This window comes from Moschus berezovskii, chromosome 20 (assembly GCF_049115385.1).
Source record: "Moschus berezovskii isolate FMDL1 chromosome 20, NW_MosBer_1.0, whole genome shotgun sequence".
Taxonomy (NCBI): Eukaryota; Metazoa; Chordata; class Mammalia; order Artiodactyla; family Moschidae; genus Moschus; species Moschus berezovskii.
Window position 1 is genome coordinate 23,959,109 of NC_142479.1, and position 22,281 is coordinate 23,981,389.

At 38.8% G+C, this 22,281-nt stretch overlaps 1 protein-coding gene across 9 annotated transcripts in view; it reads right to left on the bottom strand.

The window, feature by feature from the left end:
• The window catches only part of BCAS3 (BCAS3 microtubule associated cell migration factor), a 600,416-nt gene that overhangs the window by 306,950 nt on the left and 271,185 nt on the right, over nucleotides 1–22,281 (bottom strand). For all 9 annotated transcript variants that reach the window (XM_055400120.2, XM_088828643.1, XM_088828641.1 and 6 more), the window contains 3 exons: nucleotides 17,854–17,978; nucleotides 15,491–15,656; nucleotides 12,303–12,403 (listed from right to left, as the gene is read on the bottom strand). In XM_055400120.2, coding sequence (XP_055256095.2) covers nucleotides 12,303–12,403; nucleotides 15,491–15,656; nucleotides 17,854–17,978 — 392 coding nt within the window. The remainder of the gene's footprint in view (nucleotides 1–12,302; nucleotides 12,404–15,490; nucleotides 15,657–17,853; nucleotides 17,979–22,281) is intronic.

Genomic DNA, 22,281 nt, shown 5'->3' on the forward strand with positions numbered 1-22,281 from the left:
AAAAAGGCAAAAAAAATTTCATGTTGTTGTATGACAGAAACCAGCACAACATGTAAAGCAATTATCATCCAATTAAAACTAAACTTTTTAAAAAACAGAAGAAAGAAAGAAAAAAAGAAGGAATATTGCATTCATATTCCAGACATTAGGCTCCCCTTAGCCCATTTATGGACCATGAGCAAGCAAACTGCCAGAGTGGTTTGGCACAAGGCTGTGTATTTAAAAACCTGCCATGTACACTAGTCCTCCAGACTACCAGACGTCCCACTGTTCGATGGGTCTGCTGAGAAAGGTGCCCTATGTGTCAGAAAAGCACAGTGAATCTTTTTCAATGACCCAGGGGGCAGAGGTCGCTTATTATAAATGGATAATGAGACCTAATGCAGTGCTCCGAGTATGGACAATGAAAGGGTCTATCCATAGCCCCTGGTGGATTGGTCATTTAGGCTTTTATTTCCTCTGCACACTTAATGGAGTCAAACAATTGACAGAAATTCTATAGAGAAGGCTGAAACTGGGAGAAACAACTGTATCCTAACTCTGATAGACAGATACAAACAGTGACCCTGAAATGGCGCCAGAAATCCCATCACCACTAACGCAGCAGACTGCTGTAGCATCCCCCCTAAATTCCCATTCAGTCATTTGTTAGCAATTAACCTTCCGGATGGAAGTGATGGCGCATCAAACTACAAGCTCCCACCAATGTCAACCCATTACATTACTGCAGGTGAGCAGACACAGACCATCCTCTTTTGGCCCCTTATTTTTGGAGAAAAGGGTTTCAAACAGACACCCCAACACCCTCCATCTTGTATCCCCACTACCCAATTAACAAAACACACATTCAGAGGTATCAGTATCTGAACAGAAGAACCTTAAACTCTGGTAAAGTGAAAGTGTTAGTCGCTCACTCATGTCCAACTCTTGGCAACTGCATAGACTGTATCCTGCCAGGCTCCTCTGTCCATGGAATGCTCCAGGCAAGAATACTGCAGTGGGTAGCCATTCCCTTCTCCAGGAGATCTTCCCAACCCAGGGATCGAACCTGGGTCTCCTATGTGACAGGCAGATTCTTTACCATCTGAGCCACTAAACTCTGGTGGGACAGAGTAAATGACATCAGAAGCAGTGGTACTCATGGACTAGAGGCTTTATGACCAATAGATTACTTTTCTTTAATCTATCAGAAGCAATGTTCTACCCTAGCCAAATCTGCCAATTCAACGGCAATGAATATTAACAGCATAAATGGAAACAAATATATTCAATTGTACCTGGGAAAAAAAAGCATGTCATAAAACAACAAAATCACTGCTGATGCTGATTGCAGCCAGGAAATTAAAAGACACTTACTCCTTGGAAGGAAAGTTATGACCAACCTAGATAGTATATTAAAAAGCAGAGACTAATATTACTTTGCCAACCAAGGTCCGTCTAGTCAAGGGTATGGTTTTTCCAGTGATCATGTATGGATGTGAGAGTTGGCCTGTGAAGAAAGCTGATCGCCGAAGAATTGATGCTTTTGGACTGTGGTGTTGGAGAAGACTCTTGAGAGTCCCTTGGACTGCAAGGAGATCCAACCAGTCCATTCTAAAGGAGATCAATCCTGGGTGTTCATTGGAAGGACTGATGCTAAAGCTGAAACTGCAATACTTTGGCCACCTCATGCGACGAGTTGACTCACTGGAAAAAGACTCTGATGCTGGGAGGGATTGGGGGTGGGAGGAGAAGGGGACGACAGAGGATGAGATGGCTGGATGGCATCACCGACTCGATGGACATGAGTTTGAGTGAACTCCGGGAGTTGGTGATGGACAGGGAGGCCTGGTGTGCTGTGATTCATGGGGTCGCAAAGAGTCGGACACGACTGAGCGACTGAAATGAACTGAACTGAACTGAAGTTGTAATAACACTCACAATTTTGTAAAATGAAAAAAGACATCTAAAAGAATAAAACAACCCTCTATAATAACTTTTCTTTTGTTTCATTTCAATTTTAAAAAACAATTACAACACGATGGTGGTGTGACATAAGAACTCACCCCCCCATAAGATGACCACTAAAGCAAATGACAGAAATAATAAGATTTAATTAAAAATGAAGTCTAGGTCATTATGTTGTAATAGAAAGGACTTTTGATGCTGAAACCTCTCAACAATAAATCAACAATGACAGAGAAACCCAACCAACTATACCACATAGGTAAAGATATGGGTATCAATAAAAAGCATGTATCCCATGAACACAAAGGAAAAGAAAGTAAACTGAACTTTTTGATAAACTACATATTTTCATTGAGGAAGAAAATGTATTGAATTTCAAAATGTTCCTCAAGTTATACAGCATATATATGGCTAAATTCAGAGTCAACATTTCTCAAACAGATAATATGTCTCTTGGAGAAAAACACCATTTCACTAAAATCATTTCTCTAAGGAAAGACATATGTCAGTTGATAAAATTAAGTATAAATAAGAGAATCCACCAAATATAATTCAATATGAAGTGGTGTTTTAAGTACTGCAGATATTCAGACCTAGATAGAGCAGTATGACACACCCAATGACCCAACAATGGACTATAAATACTCTATAAATAAGTCCTACATTACAAGTTTCCTCTACAGGAGAAAAACATTTCTTTCTTTCCCCTTCCACCCTACCAACTCATGGGCAAATATTTATTATGGACAATGCAAGGAAATATTGTTGAGTACCTCTACCATACTTGGTACATACCACAACAGCGATGCAATCAGGATGTTAGGTTAAATCTAACGTGACACTCTAAAGAGAGCAGCTCAGAAAATTGCTGCATGTTTAATTGCTTTTCCAGGGCACTGATGATGACCATGGTAGAGGAGACCAGTACTTATTTCATCCTTTTTGTAACAGTATCTTCAAAATAGATCACCATTGTATTGTAAAGCCAATAAAACAAGATAGTAAAATACTCTAAAAATGTCTTCACTCTAAACCTAAAAGTGTGATTTTATTACAAGGAAAAACATTTCCTATTTTTACTTTCACAGTTGTAGCTGGTAGGCCAGCAGCACAAAATTTAGCTCAGAATGAAGATCTCTAGACTCTAACCTTAAATATGCTGACTACTTGTGTTTTTCATAGTTTTAAAGTGTTAGTTGCTCAGCCGTGTCCGACTCTTTACAACCCCACGGACTGTAGCCCACCAGGCTCCTCTCTCCATGGCATTCTCCAGGCAATAATACTGAAGTGGGTTGCCATTCCCTTCTTAGGGGATCTTTTCAACCCAGGGATCCAACCTAGCACTCCTGCACTGCAGGCAGATTCTCTAACATCTGAGCCACCAGGAAAGTCCTTCAAGCCCTTCACAGTTCTAGGTAAAAGTAAATGTCAATACTAGCTTTAGGTATTATCTACTTCATTATACATAAAGACTTAAACAAAAGTGCTAGTGAAGTCCAAGTGATCAGTAAAACAACATTTTTTAAAAGTCAATATATCAACAGACAGTCCAGATATTCAAAAGTAACATTTCAGGTGGATTTTTTGAGTGATTTACATTGAGTTTTTAAATGTTATGCTGTCTATACCATAATGGAACCTCATCTCTTCCCTCTAAATTCTCTCTAGGATAAAACTGTTTCAGAGAAAGTTTATAGCAGTTACTGATTATAATCCAAAAAATCTCAGAAAGGAGCTCAAATCTATAAATACACATATGGAGTATATATAGATGGAGTTTCTAAGTTATCTCCAAGAACCTACTGAATATTACCGCCATGCTATATTACTTTGCCAACAAAGGTCCTTATAGTCAAAGCTATGGTTTTTCCAGTAGTTATGTATGGATGTGAGAGTTGGACCATAAAGAAATCTGAGTCCCAAAGAATTGATGTTTTTAAACTGTGGTATAGGAGAAGACTCTTGAGAGTCCCTTAGACTGTAAGGAGATCAAACCAGTCAATCCTAAAGGAAATCAGTCCTGAATATTCATTGGAAGGACTGATGCTGAGGCTGAAGCTCCAATACTTTGGCCAGCTGATACAAAGAGCCAATTCACTGGAAAAGACCTTGATGCTGGGAAAGACTGAAGGCAGGAGGAGAAGAGGACGAGATAGTTGGATGTCATCACTAACTCAACGGACATGAGTTTGAGCAAGCTCTCAGAGATAGTGAAGGACAGGGAAGCCTGGCATGCTGCAGTCCATGGGGTCTCAAAGAGCTGGACGTGACTGAGTGACTGAACAACAGCAATTATACTACATGCACCAAAACAGAGGCAACACTATAATCAGCAATTCTTTCTCCTACTCTAGGCAATATATTTCTCTTAATGTTTCAGTGAATGATATAACCTTTTGTTCAAGCCAGTCATCCATTTCTCTTCACCTTTCTTCAGTAACTTCATATAGTCCCAAATCCTACAGATGCAAACTGTTCAATTTCTCCAAAATTCAGCCACTTCTCTCCATCCCCACTAAGAATTAACTTCTTCCTTCTTTAATTAGCCCTAAGCAAAAGGCTATTTTTTGAACCATCCATAACAAAGCCTAAAAATAAACAAAGAAAGAACAAAATTTATTCCAAGTAACTTGAGAAGGCAAAAGGAGAAGAGGGCGGCTGAGGATGAGATGGTTGGATGGCATCACCAATTCAATGGACATGAACTTGGGCAAACTCCAGGAGATGGTGAGGGACAGAGAGGCCTGGTGTGCTACAGTCCGTGGGGTCACAAAGATGAACACTGCCAACAACAGCTTGAGTGCATCTCAGGAATAGAGAATAATCCTCTAGTCAGTAATGTGAAACTAAAACTGTCCAGCATCCTATCAAAAACCATTAGGTACACAAAGAAGCAGGAAGGCACACCAAGAAGAAGGAAATCAGTCAACAGAAAAACTCCCCAACATCACCAGGGTGAAAAGAGTTAGCACACAGGATTCTAAAACAACTATTACAAAATAAATGTTCTATATGTTCAAACATGTACATGATGAAGAAAGAAATGAAAGATATAAAAGGACATCCAGATGGCACTGGATGAAAAATATGATATCTGAAATGACAAATGTGTTGAATAAAATAGCACACTAGACAGAGCAGAAGAGACGATAATATATATATAAACATAGAATACAAAATCAAACAGAGTAAGGGAAAGAGAATTTTTTAACTGAGCAAAGAATCGGTGAGTTGGGAAAATATCAAGTGGTGAACATACACATAATTGCAATCAGAAAAGGAGCAAAGAGGAATGATAGAAAAAAATTTGAAGATAAACTGCATTAAAATTTTCAAATCTGATGAAAACTAAAATCCCACAAATCAAAGAATCTCCAAGGAGAAGAACACCATACCACAATTTTATGATTTAATTACTTTTCCACTCTGATCTTTACTATTTTCTTTCCTGTGCTATAATTCCCTCTACTTTTGCTAGTTGCCGAATATGAAAGCAGACCCCACTGATTTCTTTTTATAACATGGGGATTTAGGCCTATGAATTTCACCCTGAGTATCGTTTTAGTGCCATCCGACAAAGTTTTCATTTTTTCTCCAAAGTTTTTATTGTTAAATAACTATAGATTCCTATCAAGTTGCTAAAATAGTACAATGAAGGTCTGCACACCCTTCACCTAGTTTCAAAACCAGGAAAGTATCATTGGTACAATCCAGCAATCTTATTCAGATTTCACTAGTTTTACACATACAATTTTACATACACTCATTTTGTGGTGAGAGTGTGAGGGGGTATTTATATGTAATTTTATTCCATTTCATCACACATGTTTATCTGTGTAAACTGCTTCAATCAAGATACAGAACTGTTCCATCAAAGATCTACTGAATTCTTTATGGTCATATTCAACCCTTTCTCATACTCTGTCTCTTTACAGGATGCCCTTGAGAATCATCCAACTTGTGGCATGTATTTATACTTCAACCTACTATTTTTTTCTCCCTGAATAGTAGTCTAAGATAGGGATGTGTTCTGTTTTTATTTTCATTCAGCTAAAAATATGCTAATTTCCCTTTTGATTTCTCCCATGAACCATGTATCATGTAGAAGTGTATTGCTTACTTTCCATATATTTGTAGATTTTCCAGAGATCTGTTAATCATTTCTTATTTAATTCCATTGTGGTCCCAGAATATACATACTATGTATAACCTGAAAGCTTTTAAATTTATTGAGACTTGTTTTATGGCCTGAAAGAAGGTCTACATTTGTCGATGTTCCTTGTGCCCTTGAATGCACACTCTACTGTTTTTGGGTGGAGTGCTCTACTTTGTCTAATATTAATGTAGCAAGTGAGAGTTTAAAGTGGGTTTTCCCCGACTAGTGGTTGCCAAGGGGGTGGGGATTGAGGTAGGAATGGAGTATGAGTTTGGGGTTAGCGAATGTAAGCTTTTATATATGAAATGGGAAAACAACAAGGTCTTACTCAAGAGCACAGAGAACTATATTGTGTATGATAAATCATAATGAAAAAGAATATTTTAAAAAAGAATGTATATATATGTATCAATATAACCGAATCCCGCTGCTATAAAGCAGAAATTAACACAACATTATAAAGCAACAGCTGTTGCAGTTCTTCAGTTGCTAAGTCATATCTGACTCTGCAACCCCATGGACTGCAGCAAATACATGTCAATAAAAATCAACTATATATCAATAAAAAAATATTGATTAAAAAAAGTGAGTTTCTCCTAAGCAGCATATAACTGGGTTTTATTTTTTGACCCAACTTGACAATCTCTGACTTGTCCAGTATTTAGGCCATTTACAACTAACATGAGTACTGATGATGCTTAGGGTTACATCAACTTGCTTATTCTTAACATTTTATTTCCTTTTTCAGCACTTAGGTTTGTTTTTTATTTCATCATACATCTTTAACAACACAGTTTGCCTCCAAATGATATTGAAGTCACGCATACAATAAAAACCTTACAATAGTATAGTTCCATTTCCCACTCTCCTGGCTATTATACCACTGCTGTCACACACATATGTGTTTTAAAGACCACAGTACATTCACACTATTTTTGTGTTAACAGTCAATTATATTTGAAAGATAGTTAAATAATTAACAAAAACCCCACATATATGCCTTAACCATTTTCAGTGTGTATCAAAGCTATATTTCCCTTGCATGATCCTTTGTTAGCATTTAACAAAGAAAACTCAATAAACTTAGGGAGGAACTTCTCACATACCCATGGATTATCTTAGAATTTCAAAGCCTGACCTATCCCCAACAAAGCTAGTTAATGTCAGCAACTTAAAAATACTGCTGCTGCCAAATCACCTGAAAGAAAAGGAGGAAACATTATTTTTTGCCCAAATAAAACTTCCCCAGTTTAACTCCGTAAGCCCTGTTTTTAATTTACAACTTGGGAAACTCGGAAACAGACTAAAGAAAAAGTATTATCTACTTTGGGATCACATTCAAAGCTGGTTGATATCTGTTAGTCTCATCTTTGTTTTTGGCAAAGAAATACACTGAAATAAAATGCCTATTTGAGAAAAGGTTACTATAGTTATGTATTTTTTCTGAAGAAAAAAAAATACTGTTAACACAAAAATCATTAATCATCACTACTGTAATCTTTTTATAAACGATTCCCAAGATTTCTTATGACTCAGGCAAAACTTTTTTTTTAATATTAGATTCTTAACTTTTACCCGCACTGAGCTAGATAGCAAGATTAGACTACCATCTGCATATCTTCTTTACACACATAAACTAATCAATCTACTCAAACCAGATGACTTTTTTGGCTTATCCTAAACAGCAATTTCTTATGGCTCACCCTAATAACAAAGAAGTAAATTCCACCTCCAAAGTGACCTTGTAAGGGGTAGGCTCATATGAGTCAATTTATACACCAAAATTGCTCAATTTTGAATCATTCCATTCAATTAGTATGGGTAGTAAATGTGACTAGAGTTAGGAAAACAAAATTTGGAGTTTTCACTTACTTCACTATATTTAGGTAAGAAGTCTTTAATGTTCAGGCACGTTTCCCTTTCCCTGCCCACCAGTGACCCTTAGGCCACATATGCAGAACTTGTGTTTATCAACTAGCGGTGTATTTGTTATGATTACAGGGCTGGAAGGGGAGGTGGGGATTCCTTGCTAAACATCCTGCTCTCCTAGTCTCTTCTCCCTGCAACAAAGTGTCTTTCGCATTTCCATTTACATCATTCTTTGTCCAGTATTATTACAACTTCCGGAGTTTGTACAAGTCTACTTCACTTGATCCACAGATTCAGACACAACCAAAGAAAATGCTGGTGACACTAGTGAAGTTTGCGTTACAGTTTTACTCCAAATGATTATATTTGAAGATACTTTCAGTACCATATTATCAACAGTCTGCAGATTTTCAACATGGTCAAGTAAAACAAAAACTTCCTGCCGCCAGGTACAATATCATCTTTTCAAATGGTTTCAGTAAGGGAAATGGAGAGAAGGCAAGAAGGTAGTAAGAAAGTCTTCTTCAGGAGGTTCTAACCTGCATAAAGATGGGCTTAACAGATGGGCAGGAAAAGGTATTATCTCTAAACCGGCTCCAGCATTGCTTTAACCAATTATATTTCAGCTTTTACTCCTCTGATGCAAATGTCCATGTTTTGAATTAATTTCTTCAGTCATGAAATATACTAGTTTGTTCAGGACTCTAAATCAAATAGCCTTTTTCAAAAAAAAATTTTATTTGGCTGCACTGTGGCAGGTGGGATCTTCATTGTGTTCATTCTACATCTTTCATTGTGGCACACAGACTAGGTTGTGAAGTGTAGGCTCAGGAGCTGCGGTACTGTGGGCTTAGTTGCTCCGCGGCATGTGGGATCTTACTTCCCCAACCAGGGATCAAACCTATGTTCCCTGAATTGCAAGGCAGATTCTTAACCCCTTGACCACCAGGGATGTCCCCCAATAGCCTTTCTTTATATAAGATAACGTGACTTCAAAATCCAAGCTAAATCTGTTTCTCTGCTGTCAATGGAAAGAAGTGGTAGAGCTGTCCTACGTCCAAGAGGCAGTGGCTGCTTGGGCACAGGAGAGCCGAGAGGAGCTATTCCACATTCAAGGTCAGGAGGGGTGGCCTTGAGGAGATACCCCTCGTCCAAGGTAAGGTACAGCAGCTGCACTTTGCTGGAGCAGCTGTGAAGAGATACTCCACGACCAAGGTAAGTGAAACCCAAATAATAATTATTACAGAAATACCTATCTCTGAGGTGTTTTTTAAATTAAGTTATATCTATAGCATATTAAAAAGCAGAGACATTACTTTGCCAACAAAGGTTCGTCTAGTCAAGGCTATGGTTTTTCCTGTGGTCATGTATGGATGTGAGAGTTGGACTGTGAAGAAAGCTGATCGCCGAAGAATTGATGCTTTTGAACTGTGGTGTTGGAGAAGACTCTTGAGAGTCCCTTGGATTGCAAGGAGATCCAACCAGTCCATTCTAAAGGAGATCAATCCTGAATGTTCCTTGGAAGGACTGATGCTAAAGCTGAAACTCCAATACTTTGGCCACCTCATGCGAAGAGCTGACTCACTGGAAAAGAGTCTGATACTAGGAAGGATTGAGGGTGGGAAGAGACGGGGATCACAGAGAATGAGATGGCTGGATGGCATCACCAACTCGATGGACATGAGTTTGAGTGAACTCCGGGAGTTGGTGATGGACAGGGAGGCCTGGCGTGCTGTGATTCATGGGGTCGCAAAGAGTCGGACACGACTGAGCGACTGAACTGAACTGTAAAATTTCACTAGATAAGAGGAAACATAACAATTATGTAACCTAGATATAGGACACACATATTAAGTCTGTCACTTAGACAACAGATCTGGCAACAAGGTCAAGATCACAGATTCAGAATAGGTATTCCATTGTTAAGTCCTTGAAGTCTATTAATTGAAAATATTTATTTATTTCTGAAATAAGAAATAAAGGTTCAGAATGATGCTTAGCATCACTGCATTGACCACAGTGACACCTTTATAAGAGCAAGTATTATTACTGATACTTTATACTTATCAAGTTAATGAGAGGTGGTCTGGAACTAGAAACTTGGCCTTTTAATCCTTATTCCTATGCTAGTCCATCTGGAATTCAAAACATCTAACATGATATGCATTATATTACGTATTTTATTTAGAAATGAAACAATCATCAGTGACTATTTCAAACTGCCTAATTCTGTTCCAGTCCAACTGTGCAACATCTCACAGGTTTATTCTGTCTTCTCTGTAAAAGCCTTAATTAATGCCCTCCCATCTTGCTCCAGTATCACCGAGCCGCCACACCTCTTCCCTACTCCTGAACCTCTTCTTACAACACTGCCAGTGTGTTCTTTCTAAGGTGAAATTCTGATGGTGGTGTTGCAATGTTTGAAAATGACTGACAGCTTGGGCTACAGTGGTGGTTCTTCGGGCATGCACCTGGGGGGTTTTGTAGTTCTAAGAATTGGACAAAGGTGTTTAGAGCTGTTAAAGTTAGCTTAACTCACTGGAACAAATAAGTCAAGGAATAGAGATAGCTGCATTTTTTTTTTAAATTTTGCCTGTATCTTTTTCTACATGTTTGGAACTTGCTACTGTTTGTCTACTGTAACAGACCTGTCAAAATAACTAAAGAGGACTTTCCTGGTGGTCCAATGGTAAAGAATCTGCCTGCCAATGCAGGGAACATGAGTTCAATCCCTGTTCTGGGAAGATCCCATATGCGCCACAGAGCAACTAAGCCCATGTGAAACAACTACTAGGGCGCTAGCATGCCCTAGAGCCCATTCTCTACAACAAGAGAAGCCACTGCAATGAGAAACCTGCACACAGCTATTCGAGAGTAGCCACTGCTCATCTCAACTAGGGAAAGCCCACCTGCAGCAATGCAGACCCAGTGCAGCCAAAAATAAACAAAAAGTATATTAAAAAATAACAAACAAAACCGGTATTAATGCTGAAATAGTCAACTATACTTAATTCAACAATTAACTATTTTTACCTCTGTAGAGAGGTATGGGAAAATGTTCTTATAAACATTGACATTATATATCAATATATGTTTTTTCCAAGTCATATGACAGAGTTAAATATATGCTGAGATAATGTAGAACCTAAGAACTTTTATATACTCTGCTTCTTAAATCAGAAAACCACTTACCTACTATCTCTCTGTAAACAATTTAGCAACTTAAGCCGCTGCCTTCACAATTCCATGTATAACCCTTCACTGATGACCTGTCTCACTTTCTTCTATATTTTGATAAAACATCTGTCTCCTGAATTAGATACTGAATTCACTGAGGACAGAAGCAACATACTACTCTCATTTAAACCACGAGTTCCTGACACAGAGACGTCATTCAATAAATACATGCCAGAACAATCAGTGAATTCAATCATATAAAAGAAACGAAACCACCAATTATTTGTTACAATTATGGAGCTTCATAACTTTAGTGCAAAGTCAGTACACTTCCTCTGTTTCCAGTATAACATATAACACATTATAAACATAAAATTTTTTTACAAATTTTTTACTTCATACTGCATAATACAACCAGGCAAGAAAATAAGTCTGATAGAACAAAACTCCATTAAAAACATGTCAGTGTTGATTTATAGAAAATTTCCTAAAAGCATACAGTACTCAGAGCCATCCAGTTAAATTAAGGATTCAGTGAATTCTACAGAATTGCATTATAATTGTAAAGAATTTTTAATTCTATGACCGTAAGCTGGATAATAAATATTAAATTATCTTTTCCAGTCTCACCTACAACGAAGGCTGTTTCTAGTTCAATGTATACTTTTTTCTCCTTAAGTAAAAAAAGAACCCAGATCAAAAGTAAACAAAATCCTTATGGAGCTGCAATCACTACTTCAATGTTGCAAAAAAATCCTACAAAGCAAAAAGCCTGCTAATGCAATTTCCACAGCAAAAAGTGTGTAACTTTTTTTAATGTCAGAAATAGATTCCAATTTTATGAAACGTTTTTATATCCTAGAATCCTTATTGTTTTTTTTAAATTTTGAAAATAACCACCAGATATTCTCTATCAATTTATATAAAAGTAAGAGTACGTGTCATGACCAGGGAACATGAATATCCAGAGGCACAATTAATGTATGCTAAAGCTTATTATGTATCGTATTAAATATCTTCCTTGCCTCCATCAGATTGTTTCCGGCCTCTGGCCTATGGACCACTGATAATATGCACGGTTGCATTAAAAGTTAGCATTTTAAGATGAAAGCTCAAAATAGAGTATGGAAGGAAAAAATCAAGAACTACTCACAGCCAGCAAGCAGGAACTGATAATACTGTACTGCATCTGCAGCAAGGAGCAGAGGGTGGTTTGCATTAAATGGTGGCTGCAATTCATTCCATTGAGGAGTTCTAAGGAAATAACAGATTATTAGTATTCAGACTTAATAGATGGAATATAAATCATCATCACTGTCACCACTTATAGACACTGATATAAACTCACAGTATCATTTTAATCATTAAAATGAACTTGTTGGAGTGCTGAAACCTGAAACACAAAGCCATCTGCTTAGGAAGAATAAAAAGGTGGCAGTGAGTCATACAAATTACATAGAGTCCATATTAGTTTAATAGCAGATGACCCTCAACATAATAGACAAGACATTCAAAACACTGAACAGAGAGAAAATGTGAAACTCAAATGTCACAACTAATTTTTACCTAATTTTTGACAATTGTTAGCGTTTCTGACAATTGTTAGTGCCCTCTATTCTTAGAATATATTTGCATTTTAAAATAGAATAAAGCAGAAAATAATGGTTACAAAAACACAGTTAATGGTTGACTTATTAAAGACCTGATTAGCATGAGTTCCAAAATAAGCCACTTATTCCAATGACGGTGCACTAATTTTAATTAGATCTGCCCACTCCTAAATAGCTTGACACATAAGATATTGATCAGATCAATCCAGTGCAGTCAAGTAGTAGGAAAGAGTGCTGGAGCCGCCAAAAATCAATACAAGAATATTTTTAAATGTCAAAAAGAGAGAGATCGTTTTCATATCCATTTTTGTCTGTTTCCTTCCATACATAGTTTCGCTGATGGCTCAGACAGTAAAGAACCTGCCTATAATGCAGGAAACACAGGTTCAATCCCTGGGTCAGGCAGATCCCCTGGAGCAGGCGATGGCAACCCACTCCAGTATTCTTGCTGGGAAATCCCATGGACAGAGAGGCTACAGTCCATGCGGTCTCAGAGTTGGACAGAACCGAGCAACTAATACTTCCACACACATCAGGACCGATTTACTCTGTCTCTCCTGTACAAGTATACACTATATTGAATGGGTTTTGTCCTATATCTTATTTCTCCCTCTTTACACTAGATTATAAAAGTTCTAATGAGATCAATCCTGGGTGTTCATGGGAAGGACTGATGCAAAGCTGAAACTGCAATACTTTGGCCACCTCATGCGACGAGTTGACTCACTGGAAAAGACTCTGATGCTGGGAGGGATTGGGGGCGGGAGGAGATGGGGACGATAGAGAATGAGATGGCTGGATGGCATCACCAACTCGATGGACATGAGTTTGAGTGAACTCCGGGAGTTGGTGATGGACAGGGAGGCCTGGCGTGCTGTGATTCATGGGGTCACAAAGAGTCGGACACGACTGAGCGACTGAACTGAACTGAACTGAATGACTATGTACTTTCAAGGAGGACTCTGATTTTAATAAGCATTTTTACAGTGATAAGCCATTGTATCTTGGGGAATCACTTTATTATTATTATTTTAGTATTTATTTACTTGGCTAATATTCTGAGGAGCATGATTCTTGACAGCTAAACAGTGGCAATGTCCATCAACTGATGAATGGATAAACAAAATGTGGTATATCCATATAAATCACTTGGCCTTAAAAAAAGGAATGAAGTTCTGCTACATGCTTAACATTGTTGGGCATTAAAAACACTGCACTAAGCGAAGGAAGTCAGATGCAAGAGGTCACATTTTGTATGATTCCATTTACGTGAAATGTCCAGAGAAGGCAAATCCAAAGACACAAGGTAAATTGGTGTTGCCTAGGGCTGAAGGGTTGAAGGAAAATAGCTGGAGGGGAGTGATTGCTAACAGATATGGGGTTTCCTTGGAGGGGATGAAAACTGATTGTGGTGGTCCAGTGGTTAAGAATCCATCTTCCAATGCAGGGGACGTGGGTTCGGGAATCAAGATCCAGCATGCTGCAGGGCAACCAAGCCCATGTGCCACAGCAAGAGAAGCCCTCGTGCCGCAATGAAGACCCCACCAACCTCAAAATATTGACTGTGGTGATGGGTGCACAACCTAGTGAAAATTCACTTTAAGTGACTGAATTGTATTATACGCATTACATATAAATTATATCTCAATTAAAAAAGGAATGAATTATCAAAGAACGCAACAAGAGGTATTTGTTGTTCAGTCACTCAGTTGCATCCAACTCTTTGCGATCCCATGGACTGCAGCACTCCAGGCTACCCTGCCATTCACTATCTCCCGGAGTTTGCTCAAACTCATGTCCATTGAGTCCGTGATGCCATCCAACCATCTCATCCTCAGTCACCCTCTTCTTCTCTTGCCATCCATCTTTCCCAGCAATCAGGGTCTTTTCCAATGAGTCAACTCTTCACATCAGATAGCCAAAGTAATGAAGCTTCAGCTTCAGCATTAGTCTTCCCAGTGAATATTCAGGGTTGATTTTCTTTAGGATTGAATAGTTTGATCTCCTTGCAGTCCAAGGGACTCTCAAGAGTCTTTTCCAACACCACAGTTCAAAAGCATCAATTCTTTGGTACTCAGCCTTCCTTATGATCCAACTCTCACATACATACATGACTACTGGAAAAATCATAGCTTTGACTAGACAATAAGAGGAATAAATCAAAATAATCTTGCTGGGAGAAAGAAGACAAAAGAAAGTATCCACTCTGATTCTATTTATATAAAATTCTAGAAATTAATAAACTGACCCACAGTGACAGACAGCAGGCCAGTGGTTGCCTTGGGCTCAGAGGGTGAAGTAGGAATGAAGAGGGGCAAGAGGAAAGATTACAAAGAGGCATAAGAAAATATCTGAGGTGAGGATATATTCATAATGTGGGGCTTCACAGACGGCACAGAGGTAAAAGAATCCACTTGCAATGCAGAAGATATGGGAGACACAGGTTTGATCCCTGAGTCAGGAGATCCCCTAGAGAAGGAAATGGCAACCCACTTCAGTATTCTTGCCTGAGAAATCCCATGGACAGAGAAGCCTGGCGGGGCTACCATCCATGGGATTGCAAACAGTCAGACACGACTTAGCAACTAAACAACAGTGTATTTATAATGTTAATCATGGTGATGTTTCACAGCTGTATACATATGTCAAACCTTATCAAATTGTACACTTTTAATACTTTATACCTCAACAAAGTTGAGTTTTTTAAATAAAAAACAAAAAGAGATACTACCTAACCAGAGTCCAGCTGGCTCGAGGAGATGTCATCATTTCTAGTGGGGTGTCATCACTGATCTTGGGGGCGGTGCTTAGTGGTCGTGGCTCCATCACGTGCTCCACTAAGGTCCCATAGCAGCTAATAATGTAGAGGGATTCAACTACAACTTGTTTGGACTGATCTACAAACAGAAAAACAAATGCTGGATATGTGATAATGGCATAAAAGGAGAAGAGCTTCATTTTTACAAGTTACTGACCCTTCAATCTGTTCCTGAGGCTGGCTGCGAAAATAAGAAGGCAGAAACGTTTTCACATGGTGCCCACTCCTTGTCTAAAGGTTATCTCTTATAAGTAGATGCTAATAAATATGAAGGGTTTCTTCGATGACTCAGCAGGTAAAGAATATGTCTGCAATGCAAGAGATGAAGGAGATACAGGTTCGATACCTGGGTCGGAAAGATCCCCTGGAGGTGGAAATGGCAATCCACTCCAGTATTCTTGCCTGGCAAATCCCATGGACAGAGAAGCCTGGTGGGCTACATAGTCCATGGAGTCTCAAAGAGTTGGATATGACTTAGCGACTAAACAACAACAACAATGAACATGAAAAGGTCTTTGCTATCAAAATATTTTTAAATCTTTAAGCAATTTATTTCAAGAATGACACAAATTTAAAATTCTAGCATGCTGAAACAATATTATACAATCTTTTGCATTTGCCTACAGTGTAGCAATATGTCCCACAACACGCAAAATGAATACCAGGTGAGAGAGAGAAGGACTGACAGAATAGGAACCCTGTAAGGACTAAGATTTAGTTACATCAGAGGTACCAACTCAACTGCATGAGAGACTCTGTCTGCCTAAATCAGCCTAGCTTCTCACATACTCCCTCTCAGAAAAGCTTCTCCTTTAAATTTCTGGATTAAAACAAACAAACAAATGAAAAACAGGAGAAAATCCCCCTCCCCCAAAGCTTCGTCCTTCATTCCTCTCAGTGGGCTCACTGGCCCCCACAGTAAATGAAGAGCAGTCATGCTTTGAGGTCAGGTGCTGAATATGGATCTAATCAAATGACTTTATAACAAGTACACATGTCCTCATTACCCAGACAGGTTTAGTTCTCTATCTTGGGTTTTACAGTAAAACTAGGAGCACATAAAACCCCTCATGAGTGCTGGGTGGGTCACCTTATCTCTCTGCCAAAGGACTCAATTACAGCTGATTGGAGAACATGGCTAATGACCAGTCAGTGGGACACAAAGGAGCAGCAAGTTAAAAGGGTAATTAGAACAGAAGGGAGAAGCATTTGAAATGGAGCCTCACAGACGGTTTTAACTAGTAACAAAAAGTCATTTCGATAGCATCATTAAAGCAAAGGAGGTAACAAAAAAAATAAAGATGGGATAAGAAACTGGAAGGCTTGCCTACTCCACTGTATCCTCTCCCACTTGGGTACAGAGTCTGCCGTGCCTAGGATCCTATTTCCAAGGAAAGGGCCACTGAAAGGTGATAACGAGGGAAAGAGCTGATGTCTGACTGCCAGTATTAAGCGTCAAGGAGAGCCATGTTGCCAAGAACAATACAGCCTGTGGAACTCATCAGAAGAGGGCTTCGCTAACAATTCAGTTTCTGACCTACTTCGATAGGATCACAATAATAAGAGGAAATTTTTAACGTTCAAAATGAAACACTTGGTCCAGGAAAGTAGGCACTCTTTTCTACACAAGAACAATAAGGGATCATATACAGTATTTCTGTAAGCTGATTCTGGTGGTCAAAGAAGGGATTTAAAAAAACAACAACACTATATAAGTTCAAAGGGACACTGGTTACCATAAAAGATGATTCTTATTTCTGAGTGGGAGCCTTTTTTTATATCTTAATTTATAACATGGCAGAGCTGTTGTTGATTATTCTTAGAGATGTATCAGAAAATCTGGATTCAAACTGATACCATTGCCTACTAAATAGCATTTTCAGCTAAATTACTTAATCTCACTAAACTCAAATTCTTCATCTCTAAAATATGGATAACAGCATTTTTCCTCTCCACACTTCATAGACAATGGCATGAAAATCGTTTGAGAAGAATGTAAAAGCTACATATAACGATATGAGACTGACAAGTTTGAGAGCACCTGTATATTGTCACCAGCAAAACAAAATAAAAACACTCAGCGGGCAATTTATTTCACATTTATAGTGAGAGGACAGCCTTTCCTGTTGACGAGACTTGAGTAGTTGAGGAAAGACAATGCTGAGTGGGGTAAAATTCTACTATTGGGCTGAAGCTTATTCAAAGAGAACTGCTATGAGTTTTCTTCAAGAAACCCAAATTACATATGGAAGTTTAACTTCAGTAAAAACACATACCTTTTTCTCTTTTCAGACCTGCATTATTTGCAAACCACGATCGGGATGTCCCAAACGTTGCTGCCACACAAAATTCTCCGCCCATTGATTTGCTTGGTGAAATTTGTGGAGGTGGTTTAACTTTGCTTAAAAGATAAAATGATAGAAAAAAAATTACCAAGATGAAATCACAGTCCTCAAGATAATGACATATTTCCCTTAAAATTCTAACCCATGTAGACATGCATTTTGCCTTAAGTAGAACGAGGTTGTGAGACTGTGATTGGCAGCAAAACTAGTTCAAAGTTTCAGGGTATTATCAGAATAGCAACTTATAAGACCAAGAAGAACTGACTTCTTTTTGAAGAATGTGCTGCCAAAATCCCAAGTCAACTTATTTGAAGTGGATAGTATTTCCCTGGATATTTCAAAGTGGAACAATTAAACCAGCATAAACCTCTCATAATAATAGAATAGCTTATCATTTCATATGAAATATGAGACGTGAGACTGACAATACAGTTGAATGGAGACAGCATGGATGAAACCAGGAGATGAAACGGAATGGAACCCTGACAACACTTGCAGCCGCATGCGATGTGTGGTTAGACAATGTCTGGAAAGGAGACCTAACGATCTGATGCAATTACAATCACTAATCTTCCTATTTCTTACTTTTTCTTTGTGGATTTGTGAAAATGATAGGTCTATTTTTGTTCTGTTTCTTCTAATGTTTAAGAATGCAATAAGTAACTTCTGCTACTTCACGTAACTACCATAAAAATATACAAGCTTCTCTCTTTGCTTTCCCCAAATCAGCTTCCAGCTTCTAGTACAATCAACTTCTGATAACAACCTATTGTCTTCTTTCAATCCTGTATCTCTTCTCTACGTCAAAGTCTGCCCCCCAAAGTTCCTTAGCAATTTCGCCAGGAACCTTAGATAAACTCTGCTAGACAGTCTCCAATGTCAAATGACATTATTTCTACTTTCCTTTGTTAAGTATCCTTTATCTCTTTTGTCTTTTAATTAAGTAAGGTTAGATGGAGAAAGATTGGGTTTGGGGGGTCAGGTAAAAACATAAATCTGAATCCCAGGTGCAAAAGCACCTGTGTGAATTTCGCTTAAGTTACTTAACCTCTCAGAGCTCACACAACTAATATATAAAATAGAAAGATCATAATGCCTACCTCGTAGGACTATTTTAAGGATTACCATATTACATGTGTTCTCAAAGTGTGGACGCTGGCACTGAGAAGTTCTTAGACATGCAAATAACCTTCAAGCCATTCCCCACTCTGACAATCTGTTTTTTAACAAACCCTCCAGGAGATTCTGGCAACCACTCAGGTTTCAGAACCACTGATTTTGAAACGTGCAGAAACCACTCAGGGCAGTGCCTTCCCATATCTTAGTTCTTAATGCTAACTATCTCCTATATAGCACACAGTCTTCAACTAAGTTTTTAAAAGATCAGACTTCAGTTTGGTAATCTCAGTTTCCAGGTGTTATGACACATGAAATAGTCTCTCACATATCTGATTTCCTGAGCCCTCTGTTTTGATGTCTTCCTGGCAGGGAAAGCAAAATGTCTGGATCAGAAGCCACTCTGCTTGGTCCTTTTGGTGTCTGCCTTTGACAAAATCCATATGATGCACCTTGTCATATATGACAAGGCCTCTTCTTTTCAACATTAACATTTTCTAAACACTCCAAGTTATTACCCATAAAAATCACATCCATGCCTAAAACAATGAAGACTTCCACTGACAGGGCATAAAATAATAGCTTTGTGTGTGTGTCAAGATTCTGTGATAAAATGAATGTTTCTGCCAACAATTTCATATCTCTGCTGCGTTTGCCACAGCTGCAATGTTGGTGTTGTTCAGTCGCTCGGTCATGCCCAACTCTTTGGGATCCCACTGACTGCAGCACACCAGGCTTCTCTGTCCTTCACTATCTCCTGGAGTTTGCTCAAACTCATGTCCACTGAGTTGGTGATACTATATAACCACCTCATGGTCTGCCACCCTCTTCTCTGTTAGCCTTCAATGTTTCCCAGCATAGGATCTTTCCCAATGAGTTGGCTCTTCACATCAGGTAGCCAAAATACTGGAGCTTCAGCATCAAGTCCTTCCAATGAACATTCAGGGTTGATTTCCTTTAGGACTGACTGGACTGATCTCCCTGCAATCTCAAGTGTCTCCTCCAGCACCACAATTTGAAAGCATCAATTCTTCAGTGCTCGGCCTTCTTTATGGTCTAACTCTCATATCTGTACATGATTACTGGAAAAACCATAACTTTAACAACATGGATGTTTGTCAGCAAAGTGATGCCTCTGCTTTTTAATACTCTGCCTAGGTTTGTCATAGTTTTTCCTCCAAGCAACAAGTATCTTTTAATTTCATGGCTGCAGTCACCACCTGCAGTGATTTTGGAGCCCCAAAAAATGAAATCTGTCACTGCTTCCACTTTTTTCCCATCTATTTGCCATGAATTGATGGGACTGAATGCTCTGATCTTAGTTTTTTGAAAGCTGAGTTTTAAGCCAAATTTTTCACTCTCCTCTTTCACCCTCATCAAGAAGCACTGAGTTCCTGAGTGCTTTAGTTCCTCTTCACTTTCTGCCATCAGGTAGTACCATCTGCATATTAAAGGCTGTTGACATTTCTCCCAGCAATCTTGATTCCAGTTTGTGATTTATCCAGCCTGGCATTTTGCATGATGTACTTAATGTGCATATAAGTTAAATAAGCAAGGTGATAGTATACAGCTTTGATGTACTTTTCCAATTTTGAACCAGCCAGTTCTAACTGTTGCTTCTTGACCTGCATACAGGTCTTTCAGGAGGCAGGTAAGGTGGTTTGGTATTCCCAACTCTTTAAGAATTTTCCACAGTTTGTTGTGATCCACACACTCAAAGGCTTTCATGTAGTCAATGAAGAAGTAGATGTTTCTCTGGAACTCTCTTGCTTTTTCTATGATCCAACGGATGTTCGCAATTTGATATATGGTTCCTCTGCCTTTCCTAAATCCAGCTTACACATCTGGAAGTTCTTGGTTCACATACTGTAGAGGCCTGGCTTGAAGGATTTTGAGCATTACCTTGCTAGCACGTGAAATGAGCGCAACTGTATGGTAGTTTGAACATTCTTTGGCATTGCCCTTCTTTGGAACTGGAATGAAAACTGACCTTCTTCCAGACCTGTGGCCACTGCTGAATTTTCCAAATTTTCTAGTATGTTGAGTGCAGCACTTTAACAGCAACATCTTTTAGGATTTTAAATAGTTCAGCGGGAATTCCATCATCTCCACCAGCTTTGTTCATAGTAAAGCTTCCTAAGGCCCACCTGACATTACACTTTAGGATGTGAGTGACCACACCATCATGGTTATCCCGGTCATTTGTACAGTTCTTCTGTGTACCCCTCCCTGCCATCTCTTCTGCTTCTGTTAGATCTTACTGTTTCTGTTTTTTATTGTGCTCATCTTTGCATGATATGTTCCTTTGGTATCTTCGATTTTCTTGAAGCAATCTCTAGTCCTTTCTATTCTATTATTTTCCTCTATGTCTTTGCACTGTTCACTTAAGGCTTTCTTGTCTCTCCTTGCTATTCTCTGGAGTTCTAGATTCAGTTTGGTATTTCTTTCCCTTTCGCTTCTCTTCATTTCTCAGCTATTTGTAAGGTTCCTTCGTAGTCTTTATTTCCATTGTGTGTGTGCTCAGTCATGTCCGATTCTTTGCAACTCCATGGACTTGGATTTTCCCAGCAAGAATACTGGGGTGGTTTGCCACTTTCTCCTCCAGGGGATCTTCCTAACCCAGGGATCAAACCCATGTCTCCTCTGTCTCCTGCATTGGCAGGTGGATTCTTTACCACTGAGCCCTTGTTTCTGTTATTGAGCTGCTATCAGGGAGCTGTAAGCTCCTGTAACTATTAATAACATCTTTTAACTTCCATTGGTTAGTTTATGGAGGCTGGAAGACTGAGGAGAGACGGGGGGAAAAATTCCAGAATTTTTTTTGAAAGGTGGTTCAACTGTATGACTTATTTTTTACTAGAATCACCATTAAGGAGCAATGACAGTACAAAATGTACAAATTTAAAGTTCTTTGCAAATTCCTGAAAGTTATTTTTATTTTTGTTGTTTAAATCATGTGGTAAGCAACAAGACTGAAGCTGACACTCCAATACTTTGGCCCGATGTGAAGAACTGCCTCATTTGAAAACACCCTGACAGTGCTGGGAAAGATTGAAGGTGGGAGGAAAAGGGGATGACAGAGGATGAGATGGCTGGATGGCATCACCGACTCAATGGATATGAGTTAGAGTAAACTCCAGGAGTTGGTGATGGACAGTGAAGCCTGGCGTGCTGCAGTCCATGGGGTCGCAAAGAGTTGGACACGACTAAGCAACTGAACTGAACTGAACTGAAGCAACAAGA